The sequence below is a fragment of the Camelus dromedarius genome, chromosome 10 (assembly GCF_036321535.1).
Source record: "Camelus dromedarius isolate mCamDro1 chromosome 10, mCamDro1.pat, whole genome shotgun sequence".
NCBI lineage: Eukaryota > Metazoa > Chordata > Mammalia > Artiodactyla > Camelidae > Camelus > Camelus dromedarius.
Genome location: NC_087445.1, coordinates 29,954,213 through 29,971,595, shown reverse-complemented (window position 1 = coordinate 29,971,595; position 17,383 = coordinate 29,954,213). Strand labels below are relative to the sequence as shown.

At 36.3% G+C, this 17,383-nt stretch overlaps 1 protein-coding gene across 5 annotated transcripts in view; it reads left to right on the top strand.

The window, feature by feature from the left end:
- Positions 1-17,383, top strand: part of KDM4C (lysine demethylase 4C) — a 359,368-nt gene that overhangs the window by 163,192 nt on the left and 178,793 nt on the right. The window contains exon 9 of one of the 5 annotated variants that reach the window (XM_064490231.1): positions 12,980-13,218. The exons of the other annotated variants lie outside the window; for them this stretch is intronic. Coding sequence (XP_064346301.1) covers positions 12,980-13,096 — 117 coding nt within the window. The 3' untranslated portion in view covers positions 13,097-13,218. Of the gene's footprint in view, positions 1-12,979; positions 13,219-17,383 lie in introns of those variants that run through there. 5 annotated transcript variants of the gene reach the window in all.

Genomic DNA, 17,383 nt, shown 5'->3' with positions numbered 1-17,383 from the left:
GCTGTTGTGGAGGGGGAGTACATGACCCTGAGATTTTTCATGGAAGGTGAGGAGGAAAGACTCCCTAAAAACAGCAGATGGCTGTATAATACAGTTTTCTAAAGAAGTTGGAACAAGTAATCTATAACATTGCCTTTCCTATTTCCTCTCATTGTTTTTCTCTCAAAATAAAGTTTCAGAGTTAAAGTTTGAAATTCTGAAAACAAAATACCAGATTTTAAAAATAGATGGCCATTTGGTAAGTGGAAGCATAAATAGTTGAAAGGTTCATGTCAGAATCTCCTGTGGATAGTACATAGCAGTGTACCCCTCAGGAGGGTGTTTACCTTGGAGGTGACTTCATACAGTTAGGGTTTGCTTTGAGGGTATTGCCAAGTATTCAGTCTTCTTGCTTGTAACATAGTAGGGTTATTTTTGTGACTAAAAACGATCTTTGCTATGATACTATAGATTATTGGGTGTTGACCTCTCTTGTAGCAGAGCAAGTGGCTCTTACGTGTTGTGTCCCTGTATCTCTCCCATGCTGAGAGTCCTCCCCACAAAACTTGTTGCAGAATAGTACATTGTCTCTTGGGTCCTGGGAACCACCCCCTGCCCAACCACCCCTTCTCCTTCTTTGCTGCAGAATAAATGTTTTAAATTTATCATCTTAGTTGCTTTCAGCATTTTAACAAATTGATGACACATAGCTCATCTAAATGGTACAGAACAGTTTACTAGTTATATGCACAATGTGTTCTCCAGATCGCCTTTCTCTCCTTCCTCCAGCCAGTTTCCATGTTTGCATGAATGATACGTATATATAGGTATATGCACATGTAATTTGATATATATTGATATACCACATATTGAATATATATCACATTTATGTATTTGAAATATATCAAGTAAATATATTTATGTCATAATCTTCACTCCCATGACATAACACCCCTTTCAGAGGGTTGCTTATGGTCATCCAGATAATACTCCAGCTGGGTAAGAAAGGTGATGGGTTTACTAAATGAGTAAACTCAGGTCTAAAACTTTTTCAGAAGGACAAAAAGAAATAGTGACTCTGGTTCTCTTTAGAAGGAAGTGAATATTTTCTTCACTACTCCTGTATAAAGGCTGAAAAAGTAGTTTAACAGTGTCAAAGAAAGGGAAAATTGAAACCAATCATATAAAGAAAGCTGTTTTTGAAAGATACTTTCAATGAGGACAATCTTCCAAAACAGCTGGCTTTGTAGATGGCTAAGCCATCTGTTTGGTTTTTCAGCTGGTACTGTTCTTCAGTCTCCTTGATTTTTATAGCTTCCCCTTGGGAAACCACAAGATTCCAAATGATTACAGTGTGGCAGAGCCCTTTGAAATGCTGTGTGTGGCTTAGAGGTTTGTCAGTCTTCTTCTGTGTAATTCTGGTTGGTTTTTACCGCTGTGGAACTTGTGGTTTTATACATTTCGGGAAGAGGGAGAGTCTGAGGAAAGAAGAAAGATGGTTTTTCTTATATAAACATTTTCCAGATACACCAGTAATAAAATGGTAGCTCTTTCATTGAGGTTATCTTACTTGTGTTTCACTTAATGGGAATGAGTTTAAGCCTGTTACTCAAAGAAAATTGTGTTAGGTGTTTCAGTTCTACCATTAGTTGGTTTTATTCTTATGTCAAATTCAGTGATGTTAAATTTTATTGCACACATTCCTAAAAGGGTGTTGATGTTAAATTTATTTATACCTCATTACATTGATTATAGTTTCTTAGAACTGTAGAGTGGGTATTTTAAGATTGATGCCCAGGCATCATTGTGTTTCTAGTGAATGTGTTCCTTGATGTTTTAAAAGCTAATCATTTTGTTAAGGATAAATTTTAATATTATCACACGATGGTCAACAAGTGACTCTCACTGTCTCCTGGCAAAATATGTATATGTATATGTATATGTATATGTATATGTATATGTATATGTATATGTATATGTATGAGTGTATATATTTAATATGTTTTGGCAGAGGCAATAATTGACAAAGAGACATGTTATTCTGTGGATAGAAGTCACATTTTTGCTCCTGTCACATGTACACTAAATCTAGAGATAACAATTCTCAACCTGTGTATCATGTGACCTTCAAAATGTGAACAGTTGATACCCATCATTGTTACTGCTCTGGAGAGAAGGATGACTACAACTTTAAAACAGGCTTTGTGGGAATCATGACAATTTTCAATTCCACAAAGATAGGACCTAACTGCTAGGGGATTAATACTAATGAAAATACACACTTGAATTCTAAAGGCTCAAAATCATCCACAAGGCAGGAATAGTCTTTACAGTGATTTCAGCTGTAAATTTTCACTATTATATTGAGATATTGGGGAAAAAATGTAGCCAACATTTAAATACTTAAGTTTTTGTTTTCTTTCGGGGAGGGCTAATTAGGTTTATTTATTTATTTTTAATGCGGGTCCTGGGGTTGAACCCAGGACCTTGTGCATGCTAAGCATGCACTCTACCACTGAGCTGTACCCTCCCCCCTTAAACACTTAAGTTTTCATGTCCAGTGTATGTTTCATTAACATCATACTTGAACCAAGTACTTGTGTTTTATAGGCACATATGAATTCAGATATCACTAGACTTATAACTGTACCACCTTTCTTCCTCGGAAATTAATTGCTTTGTTGTCGTTTTAGTTTCTCTTTGGCTGTCTTCATTGGGTAGGCTTTATAACATATTCTTAGTTGATTTTGAAACCTGAAAACATTCATCTTGTTCAGACTGTTTCCTCATGCCTGGCAGGAGAAGGTGTCTCTTCCTTTCCAAACTGATTCATGTGTCCTCATTGTCCATCCTCACCTCTGGGGTTTCTCACTCTCTGCCCACTGGTACGTCCGGGCCCAGCCTCAGGGTGGTCCTCAGCTCTGGACCTGTCCCTGGACACGTTCATCAGCAGTGGGCTCGTGGGTCTCACTCCTCAGATGGCACATGTTATGTCCTCGCAGAAGTTCCATTGCTGCCTTGGTTGTATTTGCTATTCAGTTCATGATTAACAATTTAATCTCATATACAGACTTTTTTTCATGTTGAGTTAGTTTAATTATAAATAATCTTGATGTAGTGAGGATGAAAGTATTTTTTCTTCTCTTTTGAAGAAAAATGCTAGATAACTAATAAGACTTGGTGAAAAGTACTGATCTAGTGAAGAAGTGAATATTGATTTTGTTCTTTCTCTGATAAATGGTGTCATAGACAGCTAAGAAAATGCATTCTTATTTTGGATGAATGTCTGATGAAGAATGAAGTTACTATATTTCTGAAACTTTTATTCTAAATAATTTCCTGTTTTGTGGAGTGACCCTTAGAGAAGGTTCTTTATTCTTTTTGTTATAAATCAAGATGTATGAAGTTTTATTGTTCTGGTCCAGTGTAGATCCAGCATAGGATACTGGATGCATTTTGTTTGTTCCATTTGCAACTTCTGCTATTTGAAATAGATTTTTTGTTTTCTTTTGTGGTAGTTAATTTAGCCTCTACTTCTGTCTGTAAAGAGGTCTTTATGCTGTCTTTTGGAAAAGTTTTTGTCTACTTCCTGTGACTTAATATTGTAAAGGATTATTTTCCTAAAGCATTTTTTTAGACATGAATGTACAGTAGCCCCACAATTACATAAAACAAATTCATTATGAGATTATTAATGAAACATATTCATGGAACAATAGAATGTAGAAACTCAGAAAAACTGCAGTATGTTTCATGGACAGTAATCTCATTTTGTTCCCCCTCTGAGTGCTATCAGGAGAACAGAGCGTACTTGTAGCCAAAACAAGCAAGAAAGAGAAAATGGATTGACTTGCTTGTTTTCACATGCGTCATCAACATTTTCATACTCGTCCGCATGGCTGCAGAGCCAGAGGTGGCTGTCAGCCTGTTCATTCTCAACCTGAAACCACCCCAGATTCACCTGGAAGCCCAGGACTCTGTACCTAGTAGTCTTGTAGCCATGACCAGCCTACAAGGGTGTGTATGCAGAGAAGTGGCTCACACTTTGAATTATATTAATTGCTAATGTTTAAATATCATGAGATTTCACAAAAAACTCTGGAGTTAACAGATTCTCTTAAGAACTGGGACAGTTTGAAAACACTGCCCTGACATTTCCTCCCAGGCAACATTTGGCTGGAGCCTGGCAGAGGCTGGCTCCTCCAGACTGTGGAAGCCCTTTCCAGTTCCCTCTAGTTCTCAGCTTGCCCTCTGCCTGTCACGTACAGAGGTTCTTTGGGCCCTGCTACCACCGCTGCCTGCCCACTTATTTTGGGGACACCTGGTGCATTCCACTCATGCATGTTATCTGCTTGGTTCTGTGGCTGTTTGGGTTTGCTCTCTTCTAATTTCAGTGCACCTTCAATTAACCAGACAGTGAAATATATTATTTTGATTGTGTTACTATAATCTAATTATTTGAAAATTAGATTGAAAATGGATTGTTTGGGGCACATGATAGTAATCAGTTAGGATTAAACTAAAAAAGCCTCGATCGTGTGTGTGCATAAAATGTATGATTAAGAATGCTCCTCTTACCAAGTTACAAGAAAATTAAGCAGTGGTGAAAGTTCTAAAATATGAATTGTTATCCCTTCTAAGTTCTGAAAGGAAAACTCATTATGAAGGAACCATCTCCACTCCAGTCTGTGAAGGGGAATGTTTTTGTGGACATATGGGATCTTGTTCTTTTCCCCTCAGTACTGCATGGCTTTGCGTTCCTGACTCCCACACTGAGCGCCTCACTGAGCTTGTGCAGTACCGAGCCTGCATGACCCCTGCTCCTGTATGGCCAAGGGGCCAGGTGACAAAGAGCCCCTTTTAAGAGGACTGTGGATGCTGACTGGCAGAGCAGTTATTGTGCTTCCATCTTCTTTAGGATAGGTTGTACCATATTGAGTTTGGAGGAAAATGTAATTGCCTAAGAGTTTCAGGGAAGGAATAGAGTTGCTTCTTAAACCAAGATGAAACTGGTTTCTCTTAATTTATCAAATATATCCTTACATTTTGTCTCCTTTCTTCTTTTAATGTCTGTTTTATCGTATCTGTATTTGTTTGTAGTCCTCAAATTTTTATTTTTTTCTCTCTGTAATTGCTCCCAAATCTAGTAGTCACTAACACTTTTGTAACTTACGTGGTTAGGTTCTGACTTTCATGGCTTTTACATGAAACAGCACCTGCTTGTGTGTTGAACTTCATAGCGTGTCAGTACTCTTCTGGTACCATGAAGGCAGAGCTAAGCACCAGCTGTGCCATGCTCTGCTTTGCCTCAGTTAGGATACTTCTTCATGGTTTATGAACTAACTGCTGTTTTTCCCTTTGTTTCAGGCCTGTGGATCTTACTATGAAAATGACTACTTTTGTAAATGAAGGCCTCCATCTAGTGGCCATTTACCTTTCTTTTGAGAATTTTACCTTGAGGTTTTATAAGATACAATAGGAACATAGATGCGTAGGAAAAAAAAAAGAATATTCTAGAATACTAAGCAGCCATTATCTCTGTGTTAGAATTTCAGGAAGTGTTTAATTTTTTGTGCTTATCTCTATTGTCCAAGTTTGAAACAATTGAATATGTTTTCCTTTAATCAGAATACAAGCTATAGACATTTTTGGAGCATAAGTATTAAGAAAAGTAAATTAGTTTTATTCAGGAATTTATAAACATTTTAAAGGTATCATCAGTATTTGAAAAAAATTATTTAAAGAGTTTTGTGTTCCTTCTTTGACAAAACAGAAGACACCATTAAAAAGTTGTACAAATAATTATCTGCCCTGGTGGAAATACTTGGATCTGCTACTAAAGGATATTTTCATGCAGTGTGTACAAATGTTGACCAGTTGTCTTCTATCAGAACCATCTGAAGTGTTTGTTAAAAATGCAGATTTCTGGGCCTCATCTCAGCAGTCACTGAATGAGAATCTTCAGACTACTTGAGAAAAATCTGCGTGTTTTACAAATTCTCCACATGCTTGTCATGCTTGCTAAAGTTTTGAGATCCCCTTCCCTTTACTCTCCTGGGAGAGCAGTGTTACAGTCCAAACTTGATTTTTATCTGGATCCTTTCAGTCATTCTTGGCTTAAGTGTAAAATGTTATAGTGTATTCTTTCAAGTTAACTTAAATTTATATATTAGGTACAACTGCACAGTTTGAAAGATTGATTTTGTTGATTATGATGTTTAAAAGCTCCTCTAAAATGAAATTAAATTATCTGCAAGCAGGGGGTGCTATTGAATTGGCTCTGTGTTCTGAATTTATTACTGATTCAACATCCTTACGTTTGAATTTATGCCAAATTCAGGAGATCTAGGCGGTACCAGGAAGTGGTTAACGTTGCAGTGATAGTCAGTGCCTGGAAGCTAGGGTGTTAAACTCCCTTCTGCAAATTAATTTTCATTTGCAGGATTTTATGCACATCAATGATGGAACAGCAGTGTCTTTTTCACTAGTTTGAAATCATGGTTCAATAGATAATGCAAACCTATTTTGCAGAGTTTTGGTGACTTTTTAGAGTTTGGCTGATGTCTTTTTTGCTTTTTTTCACCTAAATTAGGGTATAATCAAATATATGAAAGCTATCGTAGTATTTTGGCACTCATCCTCATTGTGAACATTCTGTTCATTTTTTCTCTAAAACATATAGGTTACTTTTGGATAAGAAATTAATTTGAACATGCTTTCTGAAGATGCCCTACTACCAAATCACTTGTAGTCAAATGAAGAATCTTTTGCCTCGTTGCAACAAAGGAAACAGCGCAGCATGGGGAATTATGTATGCTAGGAGGGGCTAATTATTGACTTTGGGCTTGTTTAGGTGTTTTTGGGGAGGGTTCAGTGGAAGAGTGGTTTTGGTTTGGATTGGATGCTGGCAGAAAGTCGGGGAAATTGCATGATCTGGTATCTTGATAATTTTAACTATAGATCAAGAGAAACAGAGCTAAAGCTGTAATTGGTAAAGAAGTAGCATTTACTCATATTAGCCGGCCTTGGGAATGTTAGGTTATTGTTGTGGTTTGTATAGTGTTATTTTTGTTTTGTTTTTGCTTTGCTCCAACCTGGTCACTGAGTGATCTTTTGTGATCCCTCTCTTATTCTTGCTTTACACACACACATAGACACACACACATACACACACAGGAAAGTTTTCTCTCTTTTGTTTTATTTAGCTCATTCATATGAACAAAAAAAAAGTGACTATAATTTATCTTTTATTAGAATCAGTCCAACCTTTTTTAAAATCCATTAATCAAATGGTTTTTACCTGACACTCTGGCTGTAAATATTATTTTGGATGGAATAAATTTTAATTGATTTGGGAATTATAAACCATCTAAAAGTAGCATTGATGTATTTTGTATTGGTATTCATTTGCCTGAGTGTTTTTAATCTTGAACTCATGATTGAGGAGAGAATAGCGTAAGATTAAATAAATTAATTAAAAAAATTAAAACCATCAGCTTTTAAGTAGGGCATACTTGATAAGATTAATGATGTACCTATTAAATTTATAATCTGAGACTTAACCTGAAATTAAATAGATTTTAATGCTTAGAAATAATACACAAGTTTAATTATCTTTTCATGTTTTAAATACGGCTTAAACCAAGTAATATTTTATTAATATAGTTTGATATAGTTTAGCTTTTAATCTAAGGTTCATACTAATATTTCTTAAAGATAATGGAAATATTTACATGTTGAAGTTTTGAATCACAGGCAAAGTATGTTCTTATATTTACTCTCAGAGATGTTAAAGGAGCTTTTTCTGGTCATGTTAGGGACTAGACTATCTAAATGTACATAATTTTATGTCAGTCAGATGTAGCACAATTAGAACCCAGAGATTTTAAGATATTTTGTTTGATGCTGATGTATCTTTATTGGTATTTATGGCAAAATTTATGCCATTTAAGTGGGAATTCGATTATGGTAAATGAACATAATTTCTAATGAATTTTTTGCTACTAATGAGTTATGTTCTGGGCAAACAGGATCTTACAGTGTTGTTCAGGGATGCTAGAAGTTCCTACTGATTGGAGAATATGAGGTGGTTGTAATTGGTACTGTAGATGCAGGAATTTCAATAGCCTATACTTAAAGAAATTATGCTTACTGTATTTTTAAGTTTAAAATAATAGATTTTGCAAAGTTGAGTTCTGTTAATATATCAGTATTATACTTTAATTTTATATTTTAATCTTTTTAATTTTTTTGGGGGTGGGGGGAAGCAATTAGGTTTACTTATTTTATTGATGGAGGTACTGGGGATTGAACCCAGGACCTTGTGTATGCTAAGCATGTACTCTACCACTGAGCTATACCTCCCCCTTCAATCTTATTTTTTGATAAATTATGTAGTGGTATGTATGACCGCCTTTCCATAACACTTTTCCTTACTTTTTTGACTGTCTAACGTTGATCTCCATTTCATATCAGCAATTTTGTAAAATTTTCTAAAGAGAATATAGAAAGATGACTCATTTTTTTGCTCTAATATTGTTAAAACTTTTTTTCCCCTTTGGTTATTTAGCTCTAACACATTTCTTCTATTGTCACAACTTGTTATTTGCATGCTGTGCAGGTTTTCAGGACTGATGTCCATATTTGGGATAAACCTGTCTAGTTTCTTTCATATGCGAGCTGAAATATTTTCAGGCTTTTTGAGGTGTTTGTGTGAGTGTGTTCGTGTATGTGCATGTGTATACAATGAATAATTACATATTGAATATATTCTTTAAATTGATGGCACTCATTAATCAGTATGTCAATGATGTTCTTTTGTTGTACCTTACTAATTTTACATTATTTTTGTTGATGTCAGTATTTAATGTCCCCTAGCAGGAAACTTGTCTTTCTCACATTTTCTCATTAATTTGATTATCAAATAATCCTAAAGACTTTTCATTACTTATATTTAAAAATTTACGTCTGATCTCAAATGCATCCCAACTCAGCTGCTTCTTGTCCAGATCCTGAATCTTCCAGCAGCACTCTGATGCAGTCTGATGTCTTGTACTGGATACTTGATATATGTGAACAGTAGGGTTATGCTCTGATATTTATATAAAATACAGTATCAGATACATAAATACACAATTAGACTTTATGGAAAGGCAAATTGTAATAACATAGAGATGGTATATATGACTTCCCGCTTTTTTTCTTTCCTCACTTTTTTATTTTTAATGAAGAGAAAAGATCAGAATGTGATAAATTCCTGTTCATTTTGTATTTTAAGATCCTGGATTAATGAGTTGAAGGGACAGCAGAGGTTTTTTTTTTTTTTTATCATTTTATTCTCTCAGTATATTATGTTTCATTTAATGTGCCATTTTCTATTAGGTCCTGGGTACATTTTGCTTTTCCTAGCGTATAGGATTCATGTTTCTTGACAGTTAACTTTGAAACTTCCAAGGCCACCCATATACCTTTGCACTGTCAAGTGAAAAAAAACCCCACAATGAACCCTGTTTTCTGGACTCAGAAGCCCAGCATCAGCTTCTTCCAGCCATCATCTAATTACATTCATTTGCTCATAGGAAGAGTGATACAGCCCATGACATCTGGGCACCACTTGTTGCCTCTCACTTGTTACCGGGAGTTGGCTTTCTAAGAAACTGAGGAATGTCTTGGGAATTGGCGTCAAGAATGCCTACATATGGTGGAGACTGTTAAATATCTCTCATAATCAGAATTGACTGTTTTTGCTGAGTGTTAAGATGTGTGTGACCTATATATAGGTCATGATATGGGGGTGGGGGTCGGGCAGTAAGATACAGGTATACAGTTTAGAAATAACAGTGAAGAAATACTACATTGAGGATTTTGACTATTGCTTACATGTTTTATACATTTAAGTATAAAATAAGCACGCAGCATAGAAACATTCAAGTTAATTATCAAATAAAAGGGAAAAAATTGTGATTTATTTCAGTTTTGTACTTTGTAAATTGGGAATAAAATCATAAAAGCAGTAACTAGTGATATTATTTAAAAGACTTGTGTTATTAACATACAGTTTATGAAAATTGATATGTTTTGTCATTTTAAATGTATTTAGATGTTTCCTCTTTCTTCTTTTAATATTAGGAGTAGAGTGATATGATTTTTGAAAATCGGCCTTGCTATTACTTAGTTCAGAATTTAAGAAATATAATAACTGGAGGTTATAAGAATAAACTTAAATTGGCTTAAAACATATATTGTTGGTGACATCATAAACTGGTCTAATCTTTATGAACAAAAATTTGAGAAAATGTCTGAAAAACTTAAAAAATATGCATACCCTATGATCTGGCATTTTACTTCCAAGAATTTGATCTAAGGAAACAGATATGAAGAAATAGTTATAGATACAAGCAAGATTTTATTTGTAAAGATGTTCAACATAGCATTATTTAAAACAGTAAAACAAAACAATGGCAGCATCATTATATGTGACAGTACAGTATTAGTGACATAAATCAGTGTAGAGTTACATAGGAGAATACAATTGGCCTTCCCTATCTGTGGCTTCCACATCCATGGATTCAACCAACCACAGGCCAGAAATATTTGAAAAAAATCATTCCAGAAAGTTTCAAAAAGCAAAACTTAAATTTGCTGGGGTCCTGGCAACTCTCTATGTAGCATTTGCATCGTACTAGGTATTATAAGTAATCTAGGGATGATTTAAACTCTGTAGGAGAATGTGTGTAGGTTCTATGCAAATACTGTGCCATTTTATATAAAGGACTTGAGCGTCTACAGATTTTGGTATCTGTATCTGAGACATCTGGGGCGGGTGGGGGCTGTTCTGGAATCAATCCCCCCCCCCCCCCCCATAGAAACTGAGAGACAAGTGCACTTTGGAACCATTTTAAAGGAAACAGCACATACAAAATTGTTCCAGTGACATAAGTACACTTGGAAAGGTGAATGCAAGAAAACCATATTAAATGGTTGTGTTCTCCCTGGGTGGTTATTATTTTCCTCATGGTGTCTCTTGTTATCTTTCAACAGTACTTCAGTGAACATGTTTTAACTTCACAGTTGGGGTGGGAGGACCCAACACATATTTTTAAAAGCTTTTGTTTCTTAAAATGACTAGTACTTGCATTTTTATGTGATGTCTTTTTATAAATGGTTTAAAGCACCTAATGAATATGATAATATGTAACAAAGTATAACACATTATCTGAGCTATTTCCATGATTAATTGATACTTTTCTATTTTAGATATTACAAAATTCCTTGCCAACTTTTCTCTGTGAAATAGCTGGAATTGGCAATAGATCTTTTTTGTTCATTTCAGCATATTTTATGAATGGATATTTATTATGAAAAGCATCAAGCATCTTCCTTTCACTAAGAGAAGACAGCTAGAATGTTCTCACTTGATTGAGCTGATGGCTTATAATAGTCTGTTTATTTAATCACTTTTGCTTACTAAGCAGTTTTGATCCACAGTGGAGTAAAAGCTCTCCCTGCCTTTATTTTTTAAAGATAAAATTGAGAGATTTAAACATGATTTATTCTGCTTTGACCTATGATTTGAATTAACTTGGCTGTTTGCATTTATTTTTAAGAGATGCATTTAATCTTTGTGAAGCAATAATCTAATCATTCACTTTGTTTTTTCTAATTGCTCTGGAGACAGTCCTAAGCTGCCTAGACTATAAAGCTTTCTTTTATTAGAGTATGAAATACAAAATTGATTTTGATAACTCGCTTGGAAAATAATATGTATTTAAGAGAGTAACATTTTGTTTCAAATGAGTCTTAGTGTACAGTGTTATACAAATGTTTTCCCAATTCACGCTGACCTTTTCCTGCTGATCTTCAGGTATGATTAGTGAGCTTTGAGACGGCTGAGGATTTTTTTTTTTCATGTGCTGTTATGAAATTAGTTCTGAGTGATAGTAAATATAGTGATTTCCCTAATATACTGCTATCTCACCTCTCTTTTTTTCTACCAAACTTCCTAATGGGCATCACATATTTCAGGTATAGCTGTTGGGAAATTAGCAGTTATTTCCCACAGAGACCGGGCTGTCGGTGCTCTTCTCTGTCACTTTGTGCCTGAACACTGCATCTCATTCTGTATCCACATTGAACTAACCCAGCAGTACCCCTTCTGACTGAGCTGCACTCTCCCTCCCTTCCACCCCTTCATTTGCTGTTGGTTTCAGTGCTGTGTGTCTCAGCTTCTCCTTCAGCTAGCCTGAGTCCCCTTCCCCATGCAGCATGACTTTCTCCTGGGACTCCACGTGAACTCTGTTTAGAACTTGGTCATGTAGATGCCTTTGTAGTACAACTATTTTTTTTTTTAATGTCCTTAGAAGAGTGGGGCTGTGCTTTTACTTATCTCTGCACTTTCTTAGAACCCTACAGAATCCCTGCACATATAGGCCCTCAATGTTTGTTACATTGAATAAAATTAAAGATTTTATGTGATAATGAGCTATTGTGGTAGCTCCACTTACCAAGTAAGAAGACAGAACGCACAGGACTTGATCTTTTACTCTTTCTTTCAGAAACACTACCCTGGGGTTCAAGGAGAGGCCTTATTGGTCTGTGAGCCCTGTAAAATTGTAAATGAAATGAAAAATCCTCATATTGTTCATATGTGCATTTTTCTGAAGTTTAGGTTCATAGCTTTTTATCTGATTATAAACGGAAACTTTTACAAGGTTAAGACCATCTAATTTAAATGATTTCACATTCTAAATAATTTCTTAAACATATGTAAGCCCAACAAAGGAGAATCAAAGCCAGTAACTGTTGTCAGGCAGTGCATTCAAAATCTCTGGTCCAGAATTCAAGTGCCATCTCTCTATTTCATGGATTTTAGAACTTAGAAAAATCAGAAAATTCTTACTCAGTTCAATTTTGAGTTAAATAAGTTGACCGAGGACAGAGTATGGCAACTTGACAATTGAAGGCTGGATTCTGGTCCTCATTATTTTGCTTCCATCTCTAGTACCTCAAGAGGCATCATGGAGTTTCTCTTGGAAGAGTGGAAGCTCTTAGTTTGTTAATGTGGGCAGTCATGTACTCATGGAGGTTCAGTCCCAGCCTCTGCTTTAGAAACAGGTGAGTGCACCGAGAATTGAAAGGGCATCATGCTGGTGATGCTGGTAACTGTGGTGGAAGCGTCTGGACTTCTAGCGGAGAGCTTATGTCTCGGTATCTCTCTGTGTTTTAGCAGAAATTCTTCTATTAGGGGGTAAGAGGAGTAACACTGTTGTTGTTGTTGTTGTTCTAATTTTTTTAATTGAAGTATAATTGATTTACAATGTTAGTTTCAGGTGTACAGCAAAGTGATTCAGTTATACATATACCTACATATATATATATACACATATTTTTCAGATTCTTTTCCATTATATGTTATTACAAGAAGTTGAATATAGTTCCCTGGGACACAGTTTTAAGAGGATAATTGTTATGACCAAACATATCATTGATTACAAGAGTAATCAATCAGTTATTTAGGTGGAATAAAGCACAGAAAGATGAAGAATGCTGTGCACAGCTGTCCATGTCAGTAGGTTTTGCTTTTCACCTCTGAATAGAGACAAAGCTGTGCTATTTCGTTCCTTGCCCTTGGTTTACCCTTTTTCTTTTTCATGGAGGGCAGTGGATCATGACTCAGGCCTCACAGAGCTGTATGGTGGCTCCTTCTCAAGGGGCTAAACAGGGATTCCTTGATCTGGAGTCACTTAATCTTTCAGCTTTCCCATTGTGTTGCTGGCACATATGTGTGGAATTTGTGCTGCAGACTTATCAAGTATGTCTCCTGGAAAGGCAGATGTGACCAACTTTTAATTAATGGCATGATCGTCACAGCTTTTAAAATTGAGCAGTTGGAAAATTTTCAGCTTCCTTTCTTTTTTCTTTCTTTCTTTTTTTTTTTTTTTTTGTAAAATAGTCATGATCTTTTGGCTTCTTTCCTCATTCACCTTACTAGTCAGGACCTAGTCAGTTAACTCAGTTGTGGGGAAAAGTCCTCTCTTTACATCAAAGTGTTTAGTAATTTGATGTATTAACTTTAATTTCCACAGCAAGTCATTAACCTCAGATGGAATATGGCTACATTTTTGTCTTATATAAAATTATCCCCAGTCTTTATAATGTGAATACAAGAGCACATTACAGCCAGTTGCCTTTAGCTCAGGTTGAAAGTGTATCGGAGCTGTACCACCTGTGTCCATGCCTAAGTTCCAGAGCCTCCTTCAGTTGTTTCAGGAATGGCGATGTGGTGCTGGTGACTCCTGTCTTTTGATTTTGTGTTGGCTGCACATTCAAAGAATCAAATGCCACCTCACCTGTTTCTCTGAAACTCCATTTTTTCCAAGTCTGGGGGCTTGGCAAGCTGTGGCCCCCTGCCATTTTTGTGATGAAGTTGTATTGGAACACAGCTGTGCTCATTTGTTTGTGTATTGTCTGTGGTGGCTTTTGTATGACAACGGCAGACTTGAGCAGTTGTGGGAAAGATAATGCAGTCCACAGAGCTGAAAATAGTTACTACCTGGAATTTTACAGGAAAAGGTTGCTGACCTCTTCTTTGTGGGATCTGACTGGGCTCAGATACTGCATATTCAGATGTTGTCTGCGTAGCTTAAAGAACCTACTTTATGCATGTCGGTAGCAGAGAAGTGTTTCCTTTACCAAAGCATGTGTAGTAGTATCCTGTTCTTTGGCCTAAGAACTCAGCTGGGTCTCTGAAAGGCTCTGTGGCAGTGTTCCTAGTACCGCTACAGGCTTTTCCGCATCCTCAGGCAGGGCTGGATTTCTGAAAAGGTGTCCTGAGGGTCAGGCTGGTGTGAGGTGCACTTCCTCACAGTGAGCCTTGCACTCTCCCACTTGGTTAAGACAGACAAGGGACTTGCTGACTCATTTCATAGTGAGTCTGATTAGCATGAAGCATAACCTCTTATTTATGATAGTTTTTCAGGTTGCAGCATCTAGAGGTAGAAAATAATGGCTTTGGCATAAGCTCTTTTACTTGTAATGCCCAACAAACATGTGCAAATTCTCCCTGGCACACAGCTTCTAAGGAAGATTATGCTCTGCATAATGCCACCTGTCATCACTTTTGATACTTATTTCTACCACAAATCCTTTACTATGTTTTATAATAAATAGTACAAACTAAACCTACCATCCATTTTCTTTGCAAAATGGGTAGTTGCAAGACGGAAATCTATGTCCTAGCTTTCATGGAGGTTTTTGGCATTTGCCTCTTCATTCTTCATTGAAATCTTTCTTTTCAATAGGGTGCTTTTTTATTTCCAGTCAAGAGAAGGCTGCATTTTGACCACTTAGAGCTTGTCAAAACCATAATGAAAAATTTTTTCTCTTTGGTTTTGGCAGCCATGTGGCAGTGGCAGCCAAGTCATCAAAGATTATTTGTGGATGATGATCCCACCACCATGGTAAGAGATGAAACATAGAGAAGACTGATTCTCAGCAGGTCGTACCATCCATTCTTCTGTGCACAGAACCATTGTTCCTTCCCAGAATTATGGTGTGTTGCAGACAATCTCTGTTTGCAAGCCTCTGTGAGTGGGTATTCAGTCTTACAAACTTGGTGCCAGGGTGTGGTGGGTATTCTCTGATAGAGACATGACTTTATTGTCTTTGAAATGAAACCAGGACCATGTTACCATGGAATCATGTCATCTGAGGCAGAGTGGTGACAGGGTACTCTGTGCTCAGGTTTGAAGTCAAAGACCTGGGCCTGCACACTGGCTCTACTCTTCACTTGCTAGACAACCTTGTGCAAACTGCCTAGCCCTCTGACCCTCACATTCCTCTACAGTAAAATGTGCACAGTTCAAGTATATATATTTATGGTGGCAATAATAAAAAGTATTATCATCAGAAACCTACAGAATCCATGTTTGAGGGCCATTGAGATGTTGGGTGGTGAGATGATATGACCTTCAGGTATATTACTCATTCAACAGAAAGAGAACAATTGCAGACATACAACCATTAGTGGCATTCCAGATTTTGCAACCAGCATTTGGAGTTTTGCTGTTGAATAGTAGTCTTTTGGTTTCTTTTTAATTGTTTGTTGATTTTCTTTTCATTGCAGAGCAAATAAGTTTTATCCAACTAGGTGTTTCCAAAACTGATTCATAATGCTGTCTTTTCCCCATCAATTCCACAACCTTTCCAAACAATTAACAACAATAAAAACAACACACTTACAAAGAAACTAGTAAAAGAGTGTTTTCAGTAGAAATCACTTAATTATTGTGATGACAGCTAAGGAAAAATAATAATATAGCTCTGAGTAAGAAATCATTATTTCTTTTTTTTGAATAGTTCTATTAAGTTTAAGATACGTTTGTGTTCTGTCATATGTATGATAACATTATTGTCATGGGAGAGAGGAAATAATAGATTTTACTAGAAGGTATTGTAGAGTCCTAAAGGGAAATCACAGGATCCCTCTTATGCCTCCCTTTCAAAGCCTAGAGCCTGGAATAAAACATATATAGTCATTCCCACACTTTTTCTTCTTTTTCTGAGATATCCGGGAACCAATAGACCAAATGACTTAGCTTGATGCATAGTTCAGATTCTTTCTCTAAAAAATAGAGGTGGGAAGATACAAGCTGGAGAGCTCCAAGCTTTCTTCCTGGTTTTATAGTCCTTTAAAACACTCTCTGTTCTTGGACTATTCCTCCTCACACGGCTGTAGATCAAGGAGAGGATGTTGGTTCTCCCTTCTCTTTTTATACTGTTGATCTGTTTGTTGCATCATTGTCATGTTCCTTTGAATTTTAGGCTATAATGTCTGTCAAGGAGCTCTTGGAGAATATGTTTTGTATTGTTATATCTGAGCTTTTACTTGCCTAATAAGTATTAAGCATTCTGACTATCACTTGCCTGTGGTTATCATAGGACAGTGCCACCCAATGTCACATCCTTACTCTGAACAACTGGAAAAGCCGTTTAGTGGATTTTTTTACACTGGTCACATTTACTGAGGATGTATGTGGCTACTATCATTCCTCTAGATTTGTTTCAATTTATGAATTCCTATGATAGTTCATAAGACAACTGCAAGGACTATAAGTGACCTGTAATTTATAGCCATGGTATGCTAATTCTGTGAAATGGTAGTCTAGTTAGGCTTGTAAGAATTACGTCTGCACTTATAAGCTGTTTACACGAAACGGCAGGATAGAGATGTGTGTCTTCCTTTGAATAGTAATAAAAGGAAATGCCTGTCAACTTAACTTATCACCAGACATGTTCATATTTAAAGCCCTTTATAGTGAAATAAAAGGTTGACCTAAAGATAATGGTTACTGCAGACTTGGCAGTAGCTGTGACTGTGGTGTATAAAATACTATAAGGGCCTTGA